The 18,542-nt window shown below is 44.7% G+C and overlaps 2 protein-coding genes across 3 annotated transcripts; both read left to right on the top strand.

Annotated features, from left to right (window-relative positions):
• The first annotated feature begins 99 nt into the window (after nucleotides 1–99).
• Nucleotides 100–3,213, top strand: med7 (mediator complex subunit 7). Its single transcript, XM_072396065.1, has 2 exons — nucleotides 100–225; nucleotides 2,160–3,213. The coding sequence occupies exon 2, from the start codon at nucleotides 2,169–2,171 to the stop codon at nucleotides 2,931–2,933; it is 765 nt and encodes a 254-aa protein (XP_072252166.1). The 5' UTR covers nucleotides 100–225; nucleotides 2,160–2,168; the 3' UTR covers nucleotides 2,934–3,213.
• An 829-nt stretch (nucleotides 3,214–4,042) lies between these two features.
• lonrf4 (LON peptidase N-terminal domain and ring finger 4) lies at nucleotides 4,043–14,853 on the top strand. 2 transcript variants are annotated; one of them, XM_072396064.1, is made up of 12 exons: nucleotides 4,043–4,901; nucleotides 6,426–6,544; nucleotides 7,461–7,583; nucleotides 8,445–8,612; nucleotides 8,751–8,862; nucleotides 9,095–9,170; nucleotides 9,372–9,486; nucleotides 12,199–12,320; nucleotides 12,448–12,606; nucleotides 13,728–13,890; nucleotides 14,022–14,171; nucleotides 14,688–14,853. In XM_072396064.1, the coding sequence occupies exons 1-12, from the start codon at nucleotides 4,604–4,606 to the stop codon at nucleotides 14,835–14,837; spliced, it is 1,755 nt and encodes a 584-aa protein (XP_072252165.1). In that variant the 5' UTR covers nucleotides 4,043–4,603; the 3' UTR covers nucleotides 14,838–14,853. The 2 variants fall into 2 exon arrangements, with proteins under 2 accessions (XP_072252165.1, XP_072252164.1); XM_072396063.1 differs by having other exon boundaries at nucleotides 8,745–8,862.
• The last annotated feature ends 3,689 nt before the right edge of the window (nucleotides 14,854–18,542 follow it).

Here is an 18,542-nt window from a genome sequence, read left to right as displayed (position 1 = left end):
AATCAACGTTTAGTTTGTTCCACAGCCACAGTCCAATCAATGTTACTGAAGGTGTCACGAGCTCGTTTCAGCCAATGGGATTGGAACAGAAAGGAAAAAAAACGTTCTTACGGTATCCACTGAGACTGTGGAGGCTAAGCTAGTCATGAGCTAAATGTCCGATGAAATCGTGGTAACATTTCACATCTGAAGTCTACATTCAGGTTCTGAGGAGTCATTTAAAAGGTGTGTAGATATACCGTTACTGCCTTTGCTTTCACGTGTTTCGGTAGTTAACTTGATTTGAACTGTTCAGTGGAGGGTTAGGAGTGGCATAGCGAGTTAGCTAAATTTCCCACCCAGAAGGCAGCCGCTCCGTTGCTGTCTACGTCTGCTTTTAGTGTGAATTTCTTACACACACATCTAGTATAAATGTATTTTTACAAAATACGTTCTTTAATGGTATATGAGTGTTCTTAAGTCTGATAGGCAGTCGCTAAGAGAACTGGTGGGACTGCTTTGTTACTTTAAGATGTGTCACATATGCTACTGGCTGGATCTTATTAGCCCTGTTTACCTTTGTTTTTGGGTGAGGGTCTGTCACTGATGTGAAAGCTTACTGTCAAAAAAGTGCTTTTGCATAACGAGCGAGGCCATTTTTAGTGTAACCTTACTCGTATTTTACGTTGCACCATATCGATATTGATTTGGTACTTCTACTTAATAGCATCTCGTAATATATTTTTATTTATCTTTATCCACACGCGAGCATTTGGGACAAGTGGCGAAATGTGATGCCTGTTTTGAAGCGCAAATACACAGGCAATCAGAGTTTAAACACACTCACTACTTGCTGTGCGCATAACTGTGGTGGAATGTGTAGATGGGAGCTCCATGTGTTTTTTTTGTAAAGATAAAAGTTGTCCCTCTTCTAATTTTTCAGGCTTTGTATCCTCCATCCTCTCTGTCCTCGTGTCAAAACATAGCCAGAGAGAGACAACAGGATTTAGAAATGGCAAAACAAAGATATATTATTGCTCATCGTTTTAAGCGGTCGTCAGCTGAATGTGTCCCAGCTGCATTGCCTGACAATTGTTTTGTTGTGGTCTGCTGCGTATTTTATAGATTGGAGAAACCGACTGAAACTTGACACTTTCATACATTTTTTAGCAGTGCAGGTCAGATGGATGAAGAATGATTATGTTCAGTTTCATGGATGACACATTGCTTCCAAGGAGCTGCACACCTTTTTTTTTTTAGTCAAATTCTCTCGAGGGATTTATCTCTTTGTTTGTCATTGGAAATTATTAAGTGTTCTCCATGAATGTAATGTAAGGCAACTTTTCCTTTTCTGTTGTGATGTGTAATGAATTATTTTGTCATTTCAGTCCCGTTTGATTCCACTTGTTGGTCGATTCCTGCCTTTAAAACGCTGTCGGCAGTTTGCTCCAGTCCATCGGTGCATAATGTTGCACTCATCAAAGCTTTGTGTTTGAAGTTTGTGGTCGAGTCAGCACATTGGTTTTCCCCTCAAATGTTGTCCTACGCTGTGGGGCAGCACGTGCAGGATGTTGCTTTCTTTTCAGTAGCGTTAGCTAATGGGCCGCGTGAGTGTTTTGTGGCAGGAGGAGTTGATCTTATCATTTTTCAAACTGATGTGACCTGTGCAATTCAGGGTCGCAGTGTTTTCTCATGAAAAATGAATCTGTAGTGACAAATGAGAGTTAACAGGAAACCGCTTGCAGGCAGGCACAGGACACATTTCTTCTAAATGGTCACAGTCTGAAGCGCTGCCTTCACAGCAGTTGGACATGGTCACAAACAGTGTTTAGTTACAAGTTTTGGCCACCAAATTCCATCAAAATATAAGCATCTATATTTTTGACCTTCTGTAAAAGATTTGGTGATATGGTCTGTATGTATTCTATAGCTGAAAATGACTGTTGAAATGAATTAATACAGTTATTTAAAAAAAGAAAAACTTTATACGATTACAAAATTAATATATTCTCACTTTAAAGTGAGATATGATACCCAGAAGTACTTGAGTAAAGCGAAGCTTCTGGATTTGAGGCAGCAGTAAAAGCTCATTTACACATCGCTCCATCAGAGTACTTTCAGGCCCCTCTGAGAGTGGACAGCCTGTCTAATGACAGCTTTTGTTTGCTTGTGTTGTTCAGGTCCGCATCATGGGGGAACCACAGCAGGTTAGTGCCCTGCCTCCGCCGCCTATGCAGTACATCAAAGAGTACACGGATGAAAATATCCGCAAAGGTCTGGCCCCTAAACCGCCTCCACCCATCAGAGACAGTTACATGATGTTTGGCAACCAGTTTCAGTGCGATGACCTGATCATCCGTCCTCTGGAGAGCCAAGGCATCGAGAGACTCCATCCTATGCAGTTTGACCACAAACGGGAGCTCAAAAAACTGAACATGTCCATCCTCGTGAACTTTCTGGACCTGCTCGATATTCTTATCAAGAGTCCCGGCAGCATAAAGCGCGAAGAGAAGCTAGAGGACATAAAGCTTCTGTTTGTCCATATGCACCATCTGATAAATGAATACAGGCCACACCAAGCCAGGGAGACTCTGAGGGTGATGATGGAGGTGCAGAAGAGGCAGAGGCTCGAGACGGCAGAAAGGTTCCAGAAACATCTGGAGAGAGTGGTGGAGATGATCCAGGGGTGCCTCTCCTCGCTACCCGACGACTTACCTCAGGTGGAAGTTCCAGACGGTGCGTGTGATGGGACAACGGGTGTGTCTGGGGGAGCGAGCGCCGGTTGTTCTTCTGGGCAGGCCCCCAGGCTGAAAACGGAACCAATGGATGTAGAGGAGGCAGGTGCCAGTTGCATGGCAGCAGGTCCTCAGGACAAGAATATCCCCAGTTTAAATAAGGACAGAATGTGGGACAAGGATGCCGCTATGTGCAGTATTATTGATGAAATTGCATAGATTTATATTTTGTGTATTTCTTTCTTTCTTTTTTAAATCTAACCCTTTTTTTTGTATTCTGTACTCTGTATGCATGCATTGTTTTCACTTGGCTTAAAGTCCTTGTAGCATTGTGTGGCGTTTTATGTGAGGACTCTCTTGCAGATAGTATTACCTATTAATGTAAAGATAGTAAAATAATTTAAATACTTCATAGATTGGTTGGGATGATCACTTTAATTTGTTTTTCCATTAAACCCAATAAAGAAATTTCCAATTGTAAAACCAGCGTTGCGCGCCACCAGTGTTTCCATCGAATGGCTTGGGATATAATTTCATGGAAATGTTGATAGTCCCACCTTGTAGCGGTGACTTTCTGGTTGTGTAACCCAGTGAGATGTCACAGAGAGGTCAGCATGTACAGGCTGTAGTTAAATAGTCACATCTTCTTCATTCAAACCACCCTCAAGCTTCTTGAAATGCATGCACTTCATCAGGGGAAATGTATATCACAAGGCAGGGGTAAATCCTGGAAGAGGGATTCTGATCATTAGAAATGTACCAGATCTACCACTGTGACTGTGGAAAGCGTCACTTGCACAACAGCGAGTGTGCAGTAGCAGTGTGATGGTCCAAATCTGCCAGTGTCGCATAGATGACCTCGTCTTACAGGAACCGAACAGCATTTTGAGCAAACCTGAGTAAATTGCAGCCTGTCCGTTGTTTCAGCCAATTTATTCGGTTTAGAAAAAAAAAAAAAGAAAAGTGGCTACATAATAAGAGTACATAAGTCAAAACGTCCAAATTCCGCATGAACACGTCTCGGTTTAGGTCATAATCATTCCGCCACGCCCCCTGGAAGTTAAGATGGGATTCCCTACACTGTCACAGGAAAACATCCAAACATTTAACTCAGGAGAGAGAAAACTCTGTCGTGTGGCTGGACGCACAGCAATGTGAGCTCACCTCGTGGGTGTATGCTGAGTGTCGAATTAAAAAAAAAAAAAAAATAGATCTCAAATGGAGGACTTCAGTCGCAGGAATTGTGTTATGAAACCCGGGATCTTTGGGTTTCACAACAGGGCGGAAAGCTACTCCCTCGTCCAATCAGTTCGCGCGCTGTTGCGTCACGTGATTTTTTTATTTATGTAACGTAATGGTGTTACACAGTAACCTAGCTTCGTGGATTTGGATGCTTTGCTACGGGGGTTAAAAGCGGGCACGGACTACCAAACAGAGGGAGGAAAGAAAAACCAAAAAAAAAACCCGATGAGCCGTTTCATCGGTCCGGTCGGTGCCGTGGTTAGAGTTCCGAGCGTCGAGGGAAGCAGCGTATCGAACCGGGAGCTGGTGTCTCTTTAACCTGTCTGAAAAGGGAAGATGCCTCTCGTCCCAAACCAAAGACGAAGAAAAGACTCAAAAAGACAATGTCAATGAATGCATCTTATTCGAAAAGTGAACTCGTTCGGTGAGCTGGGGCTCAGATTAACAGCAGTTGGACAGAAACGGGTCTGGTTCGAGCGGATGTGGGGCACATTTTTTGTGTAGCCTATTGCTTAGCCGTCAGTATGGTACTCGACAGATCCGTGCAATAATAAAACCCGGAGCCCCCACTGTCTGGATTGCTTTGACGGTCAAAGCAAAAAGCTTTTCCCGTAGGACATCGTGCTGGTTGACGTAAACCGTGTGCAATGGATCTGCTGGAGTGCCCGCACTGTCTGCTGTTGATGTGCGAGCCGGTGACCATGTCGTGCGGCCACACGTTCTGCCGGAGGTGCGTCGGGGGCTACCTCCCGTCCAAATGCCCGCTGTGCAAAGAGAGGTTAAAACACAAGGAGGCGAAAGGCATGAAAAACAACGTCCTGCTCATCAGCGTGGTCGAAAAGTGCTGCCCCGACGAGACGAGGGTCAAGTGCCAAATCCAAGACAAGCTCAAAGCCAACGACTTCACGGAAGCTTTACGCATGGCCAATGAGGGGCTACACTTAGGTAAGGGGCTTCACACGGGACATCTGCTCAACCGCAGAGATTCCTGTGCACATGTTTTGGTTTTTTTTTTCTTCTACTTTCTACGATTCTGAAAACTAGTGAGAGAAGTTTTGGAGTTTCACTTTGAACAACACGGCACAACATCCTGGCTGGTGCCCAGCGGTGATGCCTGTCCCCAAGTCCCCTCACAGTCAGAACGCGCACAAGGGTGTTGAGAGGCGTTATGACGGGGGGAAATAATGCCCGTTGTTGTCTCAAGGACAGATGAGAACGATTTACGGTTAGTAAGTGTCCACCGTATAGGAGAGTATTTACCGCCTGGATGGAAATAACCGGGTCGGCAAACGGTGCGTCTGTGAGAGTCCAGAAGCATTTCCTTTAGAGGAAAGAAACGCAGGGTTTCAACTAAAGGTTTGTGTAGCAGCAGAGCCACACAGTCTGGTTCAACATTTCCCCATCTGTCCTAGTCAGTCACACGCAAGTTTAAAAGGGCCGTGACAGCTGATGGCGCAGGGGAACCTACATCGGGCCCAGGCTGAGCCAAATGTGTATTTATGCGCTGCTCTGTGTCCTCAGTGAAAGACATGATGACAATTAGAGGATCTGGTGGATTGCATTCAGAAAAAAAAGCCATAAAAAGATCAATTCTTACACTGTCAGCATTACAAGCAGATGTGTTTGTGGGTTTGTGTGTAAGCAGTTCATTGCCCTCTGCAGTTTAAATTTAAGCGTAAAAGTGCAATTGACCTCATTTCCAGTGTGAGTCTGAGAAAGCAGAAGAGGTAACCTCTGCCCCAGATATGTTGCTGAAGTCTGCAGTTGTCCCAGGGACTGCAGGACCGTTTGCGTTACAGTGAATCGGCCTGCCGTTGAATTACCTTCGTGCTTGCCATCCCTGCCAATCCAATTAAATACCTCTACCCCCTCTTGCCTTTGGTATTGTAGCTTCTTATGTAATGACCTCCTGACACACTTGTGCGCCACAGTTTTTTGTTTCGCATGTTTGAGGTTGGGCCGGTTATCGTCGTCGGATGGTTTTCTCTCGTTTGTGAAGGCCTACTCTATGTAAACAGGACTTGTGTAACAGCTTTAGGTAACAGTGACTCCGGAACTTGAGGGCACGTGCGCACATTGATGTGACATGTAACGAGAGACGTTTTTTTTCTTTTCTGATAACACGATGGCAGTGAAACAACATGAGTATAAATGAATGTGCTGAAACATGAAAGTTAAACTCCCAGGTCACTGGCACCGGGACTCAAACTGATGTTGCTGCGGTATATTAGCGCACTCAGCACTGCAGCCGCACGGCGTGTGTGCGCAGCAAGTTTAAAACCCTCCTGTTTACAAATCAGACCATGTGGCATCGTTTATAATTGCGGCGCAGGCCATTTCATGCAGGTTATTACACGTTTGTGTGAGTGCAGGAGGACGGATCTGTGACTGGGACTCACATCAACAGGTTATGCATCGCCCTGAGAGTTTTACTTTGTCTCTTTCACGTTGTTTTTGAATGTTTTTTAGTCCCGGACGATCGGAGTTTGAAGATGTACAGAGCTGAGGCCAACTCGCACCTGTTGCGTTTCTCTGATGCCCTGACAGACCTTGACTACCTCTGCTGCCTTCACCCCAGCTGGACAGAGGTGAGAAACCTTTTTTTTCCCTCTGATCGCTCCATTCACCTGCAGAACAGCCGAAGGGACCTAATGCGAACGTCACGTTTCCATCGACAGAGTGTTGGGCTAACGGCTGTAAACGTTCGTTTTAGGGCGCTAATCGTGAAATATTTGACCCGAGAATTGATCAAACAGTCACATCAAGTCGGACACCACAGCAAAATAGGTAAAAAGTGAAAGAGGAGCTAAATAATCACAGAAAGTCGAGCTGCCCAGGGCACTCGTGCCGTTAACATGGAACTAATAGTGGCTTCCAATTTATAATCAAATTGTAAATCACTATTTTTTTTAAAATCAAAATTACGTATTGACTGACATTTCTTGAATTTGAACCGCCGTAGCTTTGGCACAAACAAATGACCTTCCGACCATCATCAGCATCACAGATGCTCTGTGCGTGCAGATGCTGCATGTAACCCCATTGGCTGGTTTTGTAACACGTACGTAACGGCGTAACGTAACGTTCGCAAACAAAGCGCTCTCTTTGATTTTTTCTCCTCTGGCGTGCTTGTTTAGTGCAAATTTCTCTATTCTTAATCATTGTTATGTCATTCACAATCATGTTATGCAAACAGCTACTTGGCTCATAATGTCACTTAGTCATTCCATGCCACTAGGGGGCACTGTTATTGGAGAAAGGCACACTGTATCTTTCATATTGTTTTGTTGAGCATAAGTGTTGTGCCACCTTACATCTCGCAGCTGAACAGTTCAGCTGATGGCGATAAGCACGCAAATCTGAGTAAAACTATGAGAACATAGAGAGAAAAGATTCAACGTGATTGATGTAAACTTTGGATGAGGTGCATATTTTCTCTTCTTAGCTGTGGGTTGCAGTATTGTCTCCTTCTGTCATGGACTGATTGCACTGCTGTTTGTGCAGGGCTTCTTGCGTAAAGGGAATGTACTGCTGGAGATGGGTCAGCAGAAAGAAGCCCTCGTCCAGTTCCATCGTTGCCTAAAACTTCAAGCTGACTTTGTTCCTGCAAAGAGCCAGATCAAGAAGGTTTGTATGTCTGTCTGAGCACTGAATGCAGGGGAATTTAGCGGCACGAAAGTTAGAGGCCACGTGAGAATTTAGATTTTTCTTCATGCAGAGATGCACAGATCATTCACAGAAATCTGAACTGTCACAGAGCTGTGTGCTTTTACATATGTTCGGAAGCCAAAGTAACAATGCATCGTCTGCTGCGACTAACGTTTGTTTCCCCTCCAATACTGTGTCAAAGTCCTGAGTCACCAGCCTGAACCCTCTTTGGCAAACTTTATTTTCTTTAAGTTGTCTTCAGGAATACTCCTCCAGGCATTTGATGGAACATTTCAAAGCTCTTCTTTGGAAGTCGGGTCCAGATGCATTGCAATGGAAGCTAAATGGAAAGTAATGAGTGACTCTAGACTTTTGCACAGTGTTGAGGCTTTTATGTTTTACTTACTTTTTAGTTTTGTTACACCTTTGCACTTTTCTTTAAATCTCATTGTCAATGTAGTTTATGTGGGTCTTTGTTAGTCTGAATGATTTTTTTTAATCTAAGTTTTCTGATGATCATTTTCCTGATCTGTTAGTTGTAATTATTTGCCTGATATCAGACAGAATTGAACTCCGTTACTCAGCTCGGTGGAGTGGATGGACTCAAAGGTCTGGACCCAGGGAAAGTAATCGCGTTAGTAATATTAGTTCTAATCTAACCTATCTTACATGTAAAAAGTATTCTATCTTTACATCCACACTTTTTACTGGTTCTCCCTACTTTAAGTTGTTTCTGACACCTCTGTCATTGAATTAGCCGTAATTATACTGATGCAAGCGAACAGGTGTCACGCAGTGCATGGTGGCGATTGAGCTGTTTTGCGTCCCTCTGAATGGCAGATCCTGGAGGTCGAGGGAATAGCAGTGCCAGAAGAGGTGCCCTGCGTTTTGCAGGTGGTGTCCGAGTACCTGAAAGAGCCCTGCCCCATTACCACCCTCAGCGGCTCCCAGGGGCCGACACACGGTGACGGCAAACATCCACACGGAGGCAGGAGAGAGGCGCATCAGGTGCGGTTGGGAGAAATGCTCTTAAATGTTCAGCTTTTGAGTTGGACAAGGACTGAATGGAAGCGGGGGATGAAATGATAATAAAAAAAAAAGGTTTGAACTGATATAAGCGTGCATCTGTTTGGCTCCAAGATGAAGCACGACGCAGGCACCGAGTGCTGCCTCAGCCTCTGCCAAGCTGTTTCCTTCCTCCCTGCTGCTGAGGAGGACGAGGAGATGATGATGAGGAAGGAAGATGAGCATGGCAGGGGTAGGTTGATCCACCAGGAGACGCAGTCATTATGATCTGATGGCCGTCCTCGTCCTTATCGTTCTCATTATGAATCATTTTCGCCAGAGTTGCTGCCAACGGCATTCCTTTAACGCGCCCCCAGATGGTTTGAAATGACCTCATAAATGTCATTCATCCTGTTCATAACAAACTGCTTGTGAATCCTAAAAGAGATTATTATTTTTTTAACTCTGTTTCCTTTCATTCTCAGGTGAAAGTAAAGCGCACAAGGAGGAAACGCTGGGTGTTCTCACTGTGTCAGACTTTGAGTGCCCTCTCTGCATCAGGTCAGTGGCTGCAATCCATAATGCATTAATGTGTGGAGCTTGTCTGGCTGCTTCTATTCTGGCTCTCCTCTCTCCCATTAAGCTTTAACACACATGTACAGACTGCACACAAACACCACACTTAAAAGCTCCATTACAAGTGGAATGATCGTTCTTCATCTGCTTTTAACAGAGGCCGATGTCTGTCTCTGTCCCCTGCAGGTTGTTTTTTGAGCCAGTCACAACCCCCTGTGGTCACACCTTCTGCAAAAACTGCATCGAGAGGAGTCTGGACCACAACCTCCGCTGTCCACTCTGTAAACATCCACTACAAGAGGTAACCACCTGCCGATACTGTGAATACATTTGTTTCGAAGCTACTGTGTAAATAAAACACCTGGACTGTAAGAGCGGCTCCTTCATTAAAGTTTTGGAGTCCACCATTCTACAGTGAGAAAGATTCTTCACAAGTGGAAAACATTCAGAACAGTAGCCAGTTGTCCTAAGAGTGGACGTCCCAGAGAGTTCGTTCTGAGGTCAGACTGTGCAGTGCTCAGAGAAACTGTAAAAAACCCAGGAGCTGCATCTCAGACTCCACTGGCCTCAGTCAGCCTGTTAAATGTTTAATTTCATGACAGCACAATTAGAAAAAGACAGAACAAGTGTGGCTTGAGTGTGGAAGAGTTACAAGGAAAAAAAGCCTCTTCTCTCTCTAAAAATAACATGGCAGCACAGCTTAGGTCATGTGTGAGCAAACCACAAAACTACTTGAACAACGTCCTTTGAACAGATGAGACCTAAGTTGAGATGCACAGCATCCCGTCACGCAGCTTATGAACTGTGAAGCACGGTGGGGGAGACATGATGATTTGGTATTGTTTTTGCAGCCACAGGACCTGGGCACCTAGCGGCCTTGAACTCCTCTGTATACCAAAGTATCCCAGAGTCAAATATGAGGCCATCTGTCTGACCGCTGAGGTTTGTTCACGCAACAGGACAATGATCCCAAGCACAGCAGCAAATCCACAACAGAATGGCTTAAAAAGAGAAGATGAAAGAGTCCAGACCTCAACCTGTTTGAAATGCTGAGGTGGGACTTTTAAGCCGAGTATTAACAATGATCACAACCCTTCAGAAATGTAATGACCTCATTTTCAGTCATGTGGCCTCCTCTGTGAAGCAGGAATAATGGCTTAGCAAGGTCAGAGTCAGCTCTGGATAGCTAGTTAACTTCTTACTGGGCTGTACTATCGCCATGACAACTTTCGCCGGAAGCCTAATTTGCTCCAGAGCAGCATGTAGACCCACTGCCTCCTGACCAGCCGGCTGTCTTGGAAAAAAGAAGAAACAGCGAGAGGGTCTCGCTCTACCTCTGACTGGAGTCAAAGGCCGACCGACCGCAGTTTGACTTCCACACAGGAGCATCTCTACAAGAGACGTGTAAGGCGGATGGAACGCTGATGGAACCTTAAACAGAGACAGATCACTGTCAGAGATTTGGAGCTGAAATTATTGTCATTCATCAGATCACCGGACTATGAAAGATTTGCCTTTTTCTCCTGCAGAGTTTGAGTGCATCGTGCACACCGGAGGGCATCACACGATGTCTGTACATTCACATTCATATCCACAGCTAAGTTAGAAAGTTAAACAACTGGTTATTATTGAAAATGTTCAACTCTGGATGGCAGAAAATGAACTTAAAACGCTTCCCGTACCCCCACTGACCGGTTTGAATGTTTCTTACTGTGTTCATTCGGCCTTTTTGGTGCAAACAGTGTTTAAGCCAGCCTCACATCACATCCAGCGTATGAGCGATTAAGCCTGAAACTCTCTCACGTACTTTTAAGATTACTCCCACAATAGCATTTATTTTGTACAGTCAGCAAACTGGAGTGGAACAAGTCCACTCATGCTGTGATGCAGTGGCACATACTTGTTCTGTTTGTTATTCCACGCACTCTGACTGTCTCCTGTTGACTAGGCGAAAAAAGAATGCTGCGTGTCGGCGTCCTCTTTTTGTTTTTCCAGTATTAGCTTCAGTAGCTGTGCTGCTTTTCAGCTCACTGGATATAAATGATCAGGGTTGCTCTTCTGATAAATCTCCATCAGTTTGACATGAATGTGGACTGGAATAAGGTCATACAGTTAGTGATAGTCCGAAGCGATGATGCAGAGGATGTCAGTCTCATTCGCAGTATGCAAACGTGTGTTCTCCTCTACGCCCTACCGGAGGTTTCACTACATTATGCAACACACACTGTTGTTTACTACGCTGCTCTGGGCCCCAGACTTGCCAGGTATTTTGATCAGCACCTTCAGTTGTTTTGGGCGTGTTTTAATAGGTCAGGTGTCTCGTTTCTATCATAAGATCTGGCAACACCAGCTCAGATGGAGTTCAGTGCAGAGCAGGAAGATGCACCTGTGTGTTGAACTGGCTCCTCGGGAAGCTTTTACAGTAAGCACACAATCCGAAGCTCTTCTCCTTGGTCTCGTTGGGAAACGTGGGCAACCACAATGAAACGAAGCGATGAGGCTGTATGACACGTGTATCGTGTTGGTATGTTTGTATATTATATGAAATACTATCAAGGTTTGTCATTAAGAAGGGAAATGGAGGCACAAAAGTGAAACATGTCACTTGTATCCTTTCTCTCTCAGCAAACTCTCCTCACATTTATCCACACAAATCCCTGTTAGTATGCCTGGATAAAAGGATTTGGAGCATCACCTTGAAAGTTGCGGCTGGACAAGAGATCCATTGATTCCTTTCCTAAAGCAGATGATAATGGAAGCGCTGAGGCTTCTTTACTTTAGGATTTAGTTAAATGTGAGCAGCTATGGTCGTAACTGGTGGCAGTGAAGTAAATAAGATAAAAAGGCTGTTGGATCTGTATCTCAGTTTGAACGGTTCTCAGCGCTTGGCTACACCTGTGAGAGTGTAGAAATACTTTTTCTTCACCCACATGCCCATCACAGCTGGATTTGAAAGGTTTTAACCGTAGCATCTTTTGCATGTTGACGTTTTTTCCCTTTTTTTGTTTTGCAGTACTTAAGAAACAGGAAGTACAACCCAACAACCCTGCTCCAGGACATTATGGCCCGGCTTTTTCCTTCTCAATTGGCTGAGAGGAAACAGGTCCACGATGCAGAGATGGCTGAGCTGTCCAAGTAGGCACCGTTTTATTATTGTAGACGTTTGAATCGCTTTTGATTCCTACAGGTTACCAGGTTTCTGCGTTTTGTTTCTTTGTTTTCCTGTTTATTTCCCATCATACCTGGCTTTCCTCTCTCCTAGTCTCACTAAGGACATCCCCATTTTCGTCTGCACGGTGGCCTACCCCGGAGTGCCCTGCCCACTGCACATTTTTGAGCCTCGATATCGGCTGATGATGCGCCGCTGCATGGAAACCGGCACCAAGAAGTTCGGCATGTGCAGCTATGAGCACGGCAAAGGGTATCTATGCTTCACTGTGTTGTGTGTATAGATATTTGGACAGTGACTCGGTTCCCTTAACTTTGTCTCTTTATGACTGGACAGTGGATGTGAATTTAAACAATGCAGTTTAAATGCAAACATGTTTAGGAATTGAAAGCCTTGTTGTACACAGTTCCTTTGTTTTTTCGCGGGCTAAAATGTGTTTGGACAAACCAGCAGAGGCCTCCTGGAGAGTGATCTCCACTTGGCTGGGTGTTATGAAGGCCTTCTTCTGCCCTCAGTTCTCCTGTAATCATCACTGACATCCAGATCTTTTTAGGTTGCGGAGCTCACCAGTATGTTCTTTTTTTCCACCCTTTTTCAGAATGACCCCGTTGTTGAGTTGGCCTTTTAAAGTTCCTTCTATCTATCTGATGGATTTGTTTTAGTCTTGCAGCCAAAGAATAACTCCTTTCACTTGCGTGGAGAGCTCCTCAGGCTAGATGCTGTGGGTTCACCAGAGCAGCTTCCAAATACCACCGCTCCAAACTTTAACCTGCTTTAATGATGAAGAGACAGCTTATAGGGAAACAGCTGCAATTTCTAAACTCTGATTACAGCCTTTAATTTTAGCGTGTTTCAGTAATGAGGCCATGCATGCAGATATGTTGGACGGGCTGCCTGGGTGTGGAGAGGCCTTGGTTGACATGTTCCTCTCTGTGAAGCTCACTGCGGGCCCAGTGGAGCCTGATGGGATTGCCCGCTGTGCAGTAAAAGCAGACAGAGTGGTGGGCAAAGCTGAAATCCTGTCTGTTCTGAGACCTGCTGCGCATTTTTCTCCCTCACAGAAAACTCCTCCCTTTTTTAGTTACATCGTGTTATCACCAGATCTGAAAACAAGTCTAGATTTATGTCAAACAGGTTCGACATGGTTGAACTTTGATAACCCGAGTCAGCGTGAAGCAGAGCTGTCCCTCTGTAATGAGTCACATGTACTCTTGCAGTTTGAATTGTATTTGGTTAGCTTGAGATTACGGTTATCAACGCAGATGACATGTCATGGCGTAATTCCAAACTAAGGATCCTTTAAAAGAGCACAAACTACGACACGTTTAAGTGCATGAAAGGCAGCGTTTGAGGTTTGGTCTTGTGCTGCTCAGGTTTGCAGACTACGGCTGCATGTTGGAGATCCTCGGTCTGGAGCTGCTGGCTGATGGACGATCTTACGTGGAAACTGTGGGTGGTCGCAGATTTAGGGTGCTGAAGAGAGGTCAGAAGGATGGCTACAACACCGCTGATATAGAGTACCTGGAGGACATCAAGGTCAGCGTCTCAGAGATCTCCGGCAATCATTAAAGAAGATTCACACTGAAAATATTACATCCGGGCAACTTCGCCGGACCTCAATCTCTGTCAGCCAAATCTTCCTCTCTTTGCGTCTTCTCGTGTCTCAGGTTGATGGTAGTGAGCTGGAGCTTTCACAGCATCTCCATGACAGTGTGTACCAGCAGGCTCAGGACTGGTACCATCGCCTGGGCAGCCGCATCCGCGAGCAGATCAACAGACAGTACGGAAGCATGCCGGACAAGGAGGAAAACATTCAGGTCGGTACTGCAACTTAACAGAAGCAGGTGTAACCCTGAGCCTTTGTAAAAACGTACATCCCATGCTCTGCGTAGAAACCACTGAGCCTTTTAGTGGTGGACAGAAAAGGGAGCTCTGTTAGTAGTGGCAGTGGTGGTGGTAACATTAGGCCTCCAACGTATTAGTGTGTTTGGATGTTTTGGTCGATTAACAACAAATCAAACAGCTTTTTATTAACATGGCAGAAGTGATTGAATCGAAGCCGCTGGCTACCTAAAAACAGAAATGAAACAAGCAGTATTTTGTTCACAGCATGCTGAGGATGGAAGAGGATGCTTATCAATTAATGCACACCACAGGTGTTTCACTGTATTTAGAATAGCATCAAGCAGGCAAGCAGACACAAGTGTTAATGTCGCCCGTACGAACACACATGAATTCTCTGGACAGTTGCCTGCTCTGTTCACACTGACTGGCTAAAGTCTGTTCAGTGTGTGGTCATGCTTCTTTTTTCTAACCTGATTAACTCCCTGTAGGCCTCTGCCAACGGTCCGGCGTGGTGCTGGTGGCTGCTGTCCGTCCTCCAGCTGGACCCTGCCTATCAGACCACTGTCCTCTCCCTGACCTCACTCAAAGACCGCTTGGGACACCTCCGCCTTGTCCTCGAGTACTTCTCTCAGAGCTAAAAAAAAACAAAACAAACAGTAACCAGAGCACAGTGGAATTGTGGCCACAACTAGCCGACAGTCAAATATCACGCACACACAAGCGCAGAGTGAACACACGCACAATACAGAGTAGGAGGTTGGGTTTGGGACTATGACTCGCGGGAGGGGCTGTTTTAACGTCGCACCCGGCCAATAGCTGGAGGCTAGTCATTTTACAGCAGAACACAATGCAGAGTTGTTGTTTTTTTTTTTTTGTTGTTGTTGTTGTTGTTGTTTGAGTTCGCATATGTTGTTTCTTACACCAGAATGACCAAAGACGCTTCTTACTTCGGGTCATCAAGGGTGATTATTTGTGGATAAGCAACTACGGCAAATCAGTTCGTTTTCAAGTAATATAGCTGAACATGGACACTGGGTGTTTTTTTTTTGTTGTTTTTCTTCCTCCCGTCGCACCATGAAACGGCGTCGGCCAAGCTAATAAAGTTCGGTATGCTGCGCTGAGTGTGTTGCCCGTTCTAATCGGACTTTTCTGCATTAACATAGCTACGTTTGGAGTGAGAATAAACATAAATAGCAGACATAATGTGTGGGGATTCTTGCAGGGCCGTGCACGTCAGTGTTTAGGCCCACGTGTATCAGGTAATCATGTTGGATATTTTGAAGTGATTGTCCTTTGCTACAAGCACTATTTCTTTTGCATTTTGGTGTAATCCTATTGGCCTTGGCAGCCACTGAGTGTGGCTCATTTTATACAATCGAATAATAAAACAAAACCCCATTTAGTATTAAATGTTGCAATAATAATTTGTGGTCACAGTAGCTGGAGCATCTCTTTTTAGTGAATGAAAGCTGCTGGAGACTGCTGAAGACCACCCAGTGGTAAACCACTTATTTCCCATTACAACGGCGAGAAGTTGGGTTTGGTTTGGTGGGAAGTGTAACAGGTATGTTTTCCAGTCTGAACTTTTGACCACGCATGTCGCTGGTCACCTATAGAAACATAGCACCATGTGTATGCGTGGCAGGTGTAAATAAATAGTTCCTTGTCGGTTGCCATCTTTCACTAGCTGTTGCTATTTTAGAGAAAGTTGGGCGGTGACGTGCGGTGGGCGCTGATAACAGCCACTGTAACGTTCGCTCCCGCGAGGCGCAATAAGCCGCGTTAACATCTCCCATGCGGGGACAGCTGTAAAAAGGATTTGGCTCCGACACTTTGGCTGTGGTCCGACTAGGACGCAGCCCCACCACGGGGCTACCACATGGGTCACGGCACCTACCTCTGGCCCTCACTCCGTCTCCGTGTCTGTCCGGCCCGTCTACCACCGGCCGCGGTGCCTTTGAGTGCCTCGGCCGACTCATCAGGAGACCTGCAAGTCTTAGAGTTTCTGCACGACTTGGATGATGGACTGTGTGATTTCTATTGATATAGTGCTACATTCCATGGAATGTTAAAGCTGAGTTATGTAAAAACTAATTTACTAACAACCACGGGCTTAACTGGGTGATTTCTTTTTTTTTTTTTCTACTATGATAAATGTGCCATAGATATTACTGTGTTGAATATGCTTTATAGGAGTAGTTCCCTGAGTCGTCACTGTGTTTCTGTTTATCTACATCATGGACTCCTTGAAGTTAGGCCTTGACCCGCATGCCTTCCGTATGATGGGCAGTAAATTACCCCCCCTCCCTTTTCTTTTTTTGTCCCCCACGGAAGACATATCTATTAAAACAATCCAGGAAAGTCCAGCTAACTCTCTTGTACATACAGTGTGTACGATGCAGCAGAACAGTGCTGCCTGTGTGATAATGTTGATACAGCTCAGAAATATTGGGGTTATCACAAGACTCAAACTATTCTGTATGAGTGATGAACTAATTAACAGACTGATGGACACTGGGGCAGCAGTGGTGACTTGATTAACAGGCTCATCTCTGAACTCTGTGCTGGGAATACGTCACCTGATTAAAGCTAACTCTATTTAAAAAAGGGACTGAGGTTCTTGTGGAATATTTTGAATTACCATCGTAAGCATCAAGCACGACTCCACCGAGGCGGGTGTTATTAGATTTTTGAATTCTTTTTTTACCCACTTCCATGCATTGTAAACTAATCTAACTGATGCTCAGCTGTAGTCCCCCAGAAGACTTTAGCTTTTGTTTTTGTTCGTCTTTGTGTTTTTTCCTTTCTCGAACAACCCATCAATCGAACTCAGCCATCAATCTCCCATTAGTTTTCTTCGATTAACAGAGTCCCTGATTTCCATTCTAGTGCGCGATTTGCTTCACAATAAATCTCCATATTTATAATAATATATCTGTAAAGATTATTTGCTGCTAATTCACTGCCGTGCACTTAAGGTTTTCAGCTCATTCAAACCCTGGAAGATGTGCGTTGACTTGGGCTCCCGTGTTATTTAACTCTCAGAAAGTGTTGTACAACACCCTTAAAACAATTTTCACTCCACAAGAGAGCACAAAGCGCATTAAGCGAGCCACTCTTGGCAGCGAATCCCCTCCCACAGGAGAGTCTTACACTTGTCTGCTTGGGAAAGGCTGTGAAAAGCACCTCGGTGGCGCGTTCCTGCTATGTGCTGCAAGCTTTGCAGGAAATGTTGGTATGATGGTCAGTGGTTATTCTCTGCACAGTTTTCAAATACCTCTCTGTTTGTCACAAGTACAATTAAAGCCACTGAGAGCGTAGCGCTGTCTGTCTGATTAATTAACATTCATTCCTCCTCCTCAAACCCAACAGCAGTAAATTATCTCAGTCTGATTATTGTTTACTTGCTTGCTCATTGGATGACTTTTTAAGTGTTATTATGAATAAAGATGCTCAAAGCAAATTCTGTATGACGTGTATTTATTTTGCGTGAGTGAGTTAATCCAGTGTGATGGTGCCCTTTTTGTTTGTTTGTGTTTTAGTGGGTTTTCTTTGGAGGCAGCAGGATTTTATAATTATAGAACGTTGCAGAAGCTGGTAATACGAGGCGTGATGGGAGTCAACATTCCTCATACTGATAAGAGGAGGGCTCGGACAGAAATGCTAATGACTTTTGTGCCACGGCAGACTAAAAATAGTCCTCTGTTAGGACTTGTGGCTGGCATTTAAGCAGAACAAAGAAAATATATATGTCCAGTGAATGAACAATTGGATTTTTAGAATATCTCTGTAAAATTAGTCCTTAAGAAACGTTCTGGGCTATGACTGATTAAATTAAATTTTTTTCCCGAGAGGAATATTCATAGTAGAAAGGTTTGAGACTTGCTTCCTCCTTATCAATAAGAAGGGGATGTGAACAAACCTTGCTGTGGATCAGGATTATTTGCATATGTCGTTATCAAATGTTCCACCAGGGGGCAGTCTGTAGCTATGTTAGGAAAAACCAAAGCCCTGAATTACTTTCAGAAGGGGAGAAATTTTATTCAAGTGCGCTTTTCTGATATATGGAGACTCAAAGAGATCCCCTTAATGTGTCAAAATAGAGCCAAAGGTCAGTAACTGGCAGAGGGAATCAGTAGATCCGAGACAGTAAAAACAGGTGAGGTGAGTTTTTTTTTTTATGAGCTGCCTGTCTCTGCCTGTGCAGGAAAAAGAGTGGTGCAGCAGGAGGTAAATTTCTGCCAACATCCTCTGCATAGGAAACAGTCAGATAAAAAGAGGTTTCACTGGCTTCAGTGGGGCTCTGTAATGCAGCTCAGCGTCTACATCAAAGCCCATTACAT

The sequence above is a fragment of the Leuresthes tenuis genome, unplaced genomic scaffold, assembly GCF_036924035.1.
Source record: "Leuresthes tenuis unplaced genomic scaffold, fLeuTen1.0.hap1 SCAF_11, whole genome shotgun sequence".
In the NCBI taxonomy this organism is placed as follows: Eukaryota; Metazoa; Chordata; class Actinopteri; order Atheriniformes; family Atherinopsidae; genus Leuresthes; species Leuresthes tenuis.
Note: the sequence above shows the minus strand (reverse complement) of the source record. Positions and strands in the feature narration are given on the sequence as shown.

Excerpts from the sequence above, each read along its gene's own strand:
- lonrf4 (XM_072396063.1), top strand. The coding sequence starts at position 4,604 with ATGGATCTGCTGGAGTGCCCGCACTGTCTGCTGTTGATGTGCGAGCCG. Across the intron at positions 7,584-8,444 it reads CAAAGAGCCAGATCAAGAAG|ATCCTGGAGGTCGAGGGAAT; the intron begins GTTTGTATGTCT and ends TCTGAATGGCAG. Across the intron at positions 13,891-14,021 it reads AGTACCTGGAGGACATCAAG|GTTGATGGTAGTGAGCTGGA; the intron begins GTCAGCGTCTCA and ends CTCGTGTCTCAG.
- med7 (XM_072396065.1), top strand. The coding sequence starts at position 2,169 with ATGGGGGAACCACAGCAGGTTAGTGCCCTGCCTCCGCCGCCTATGCAG.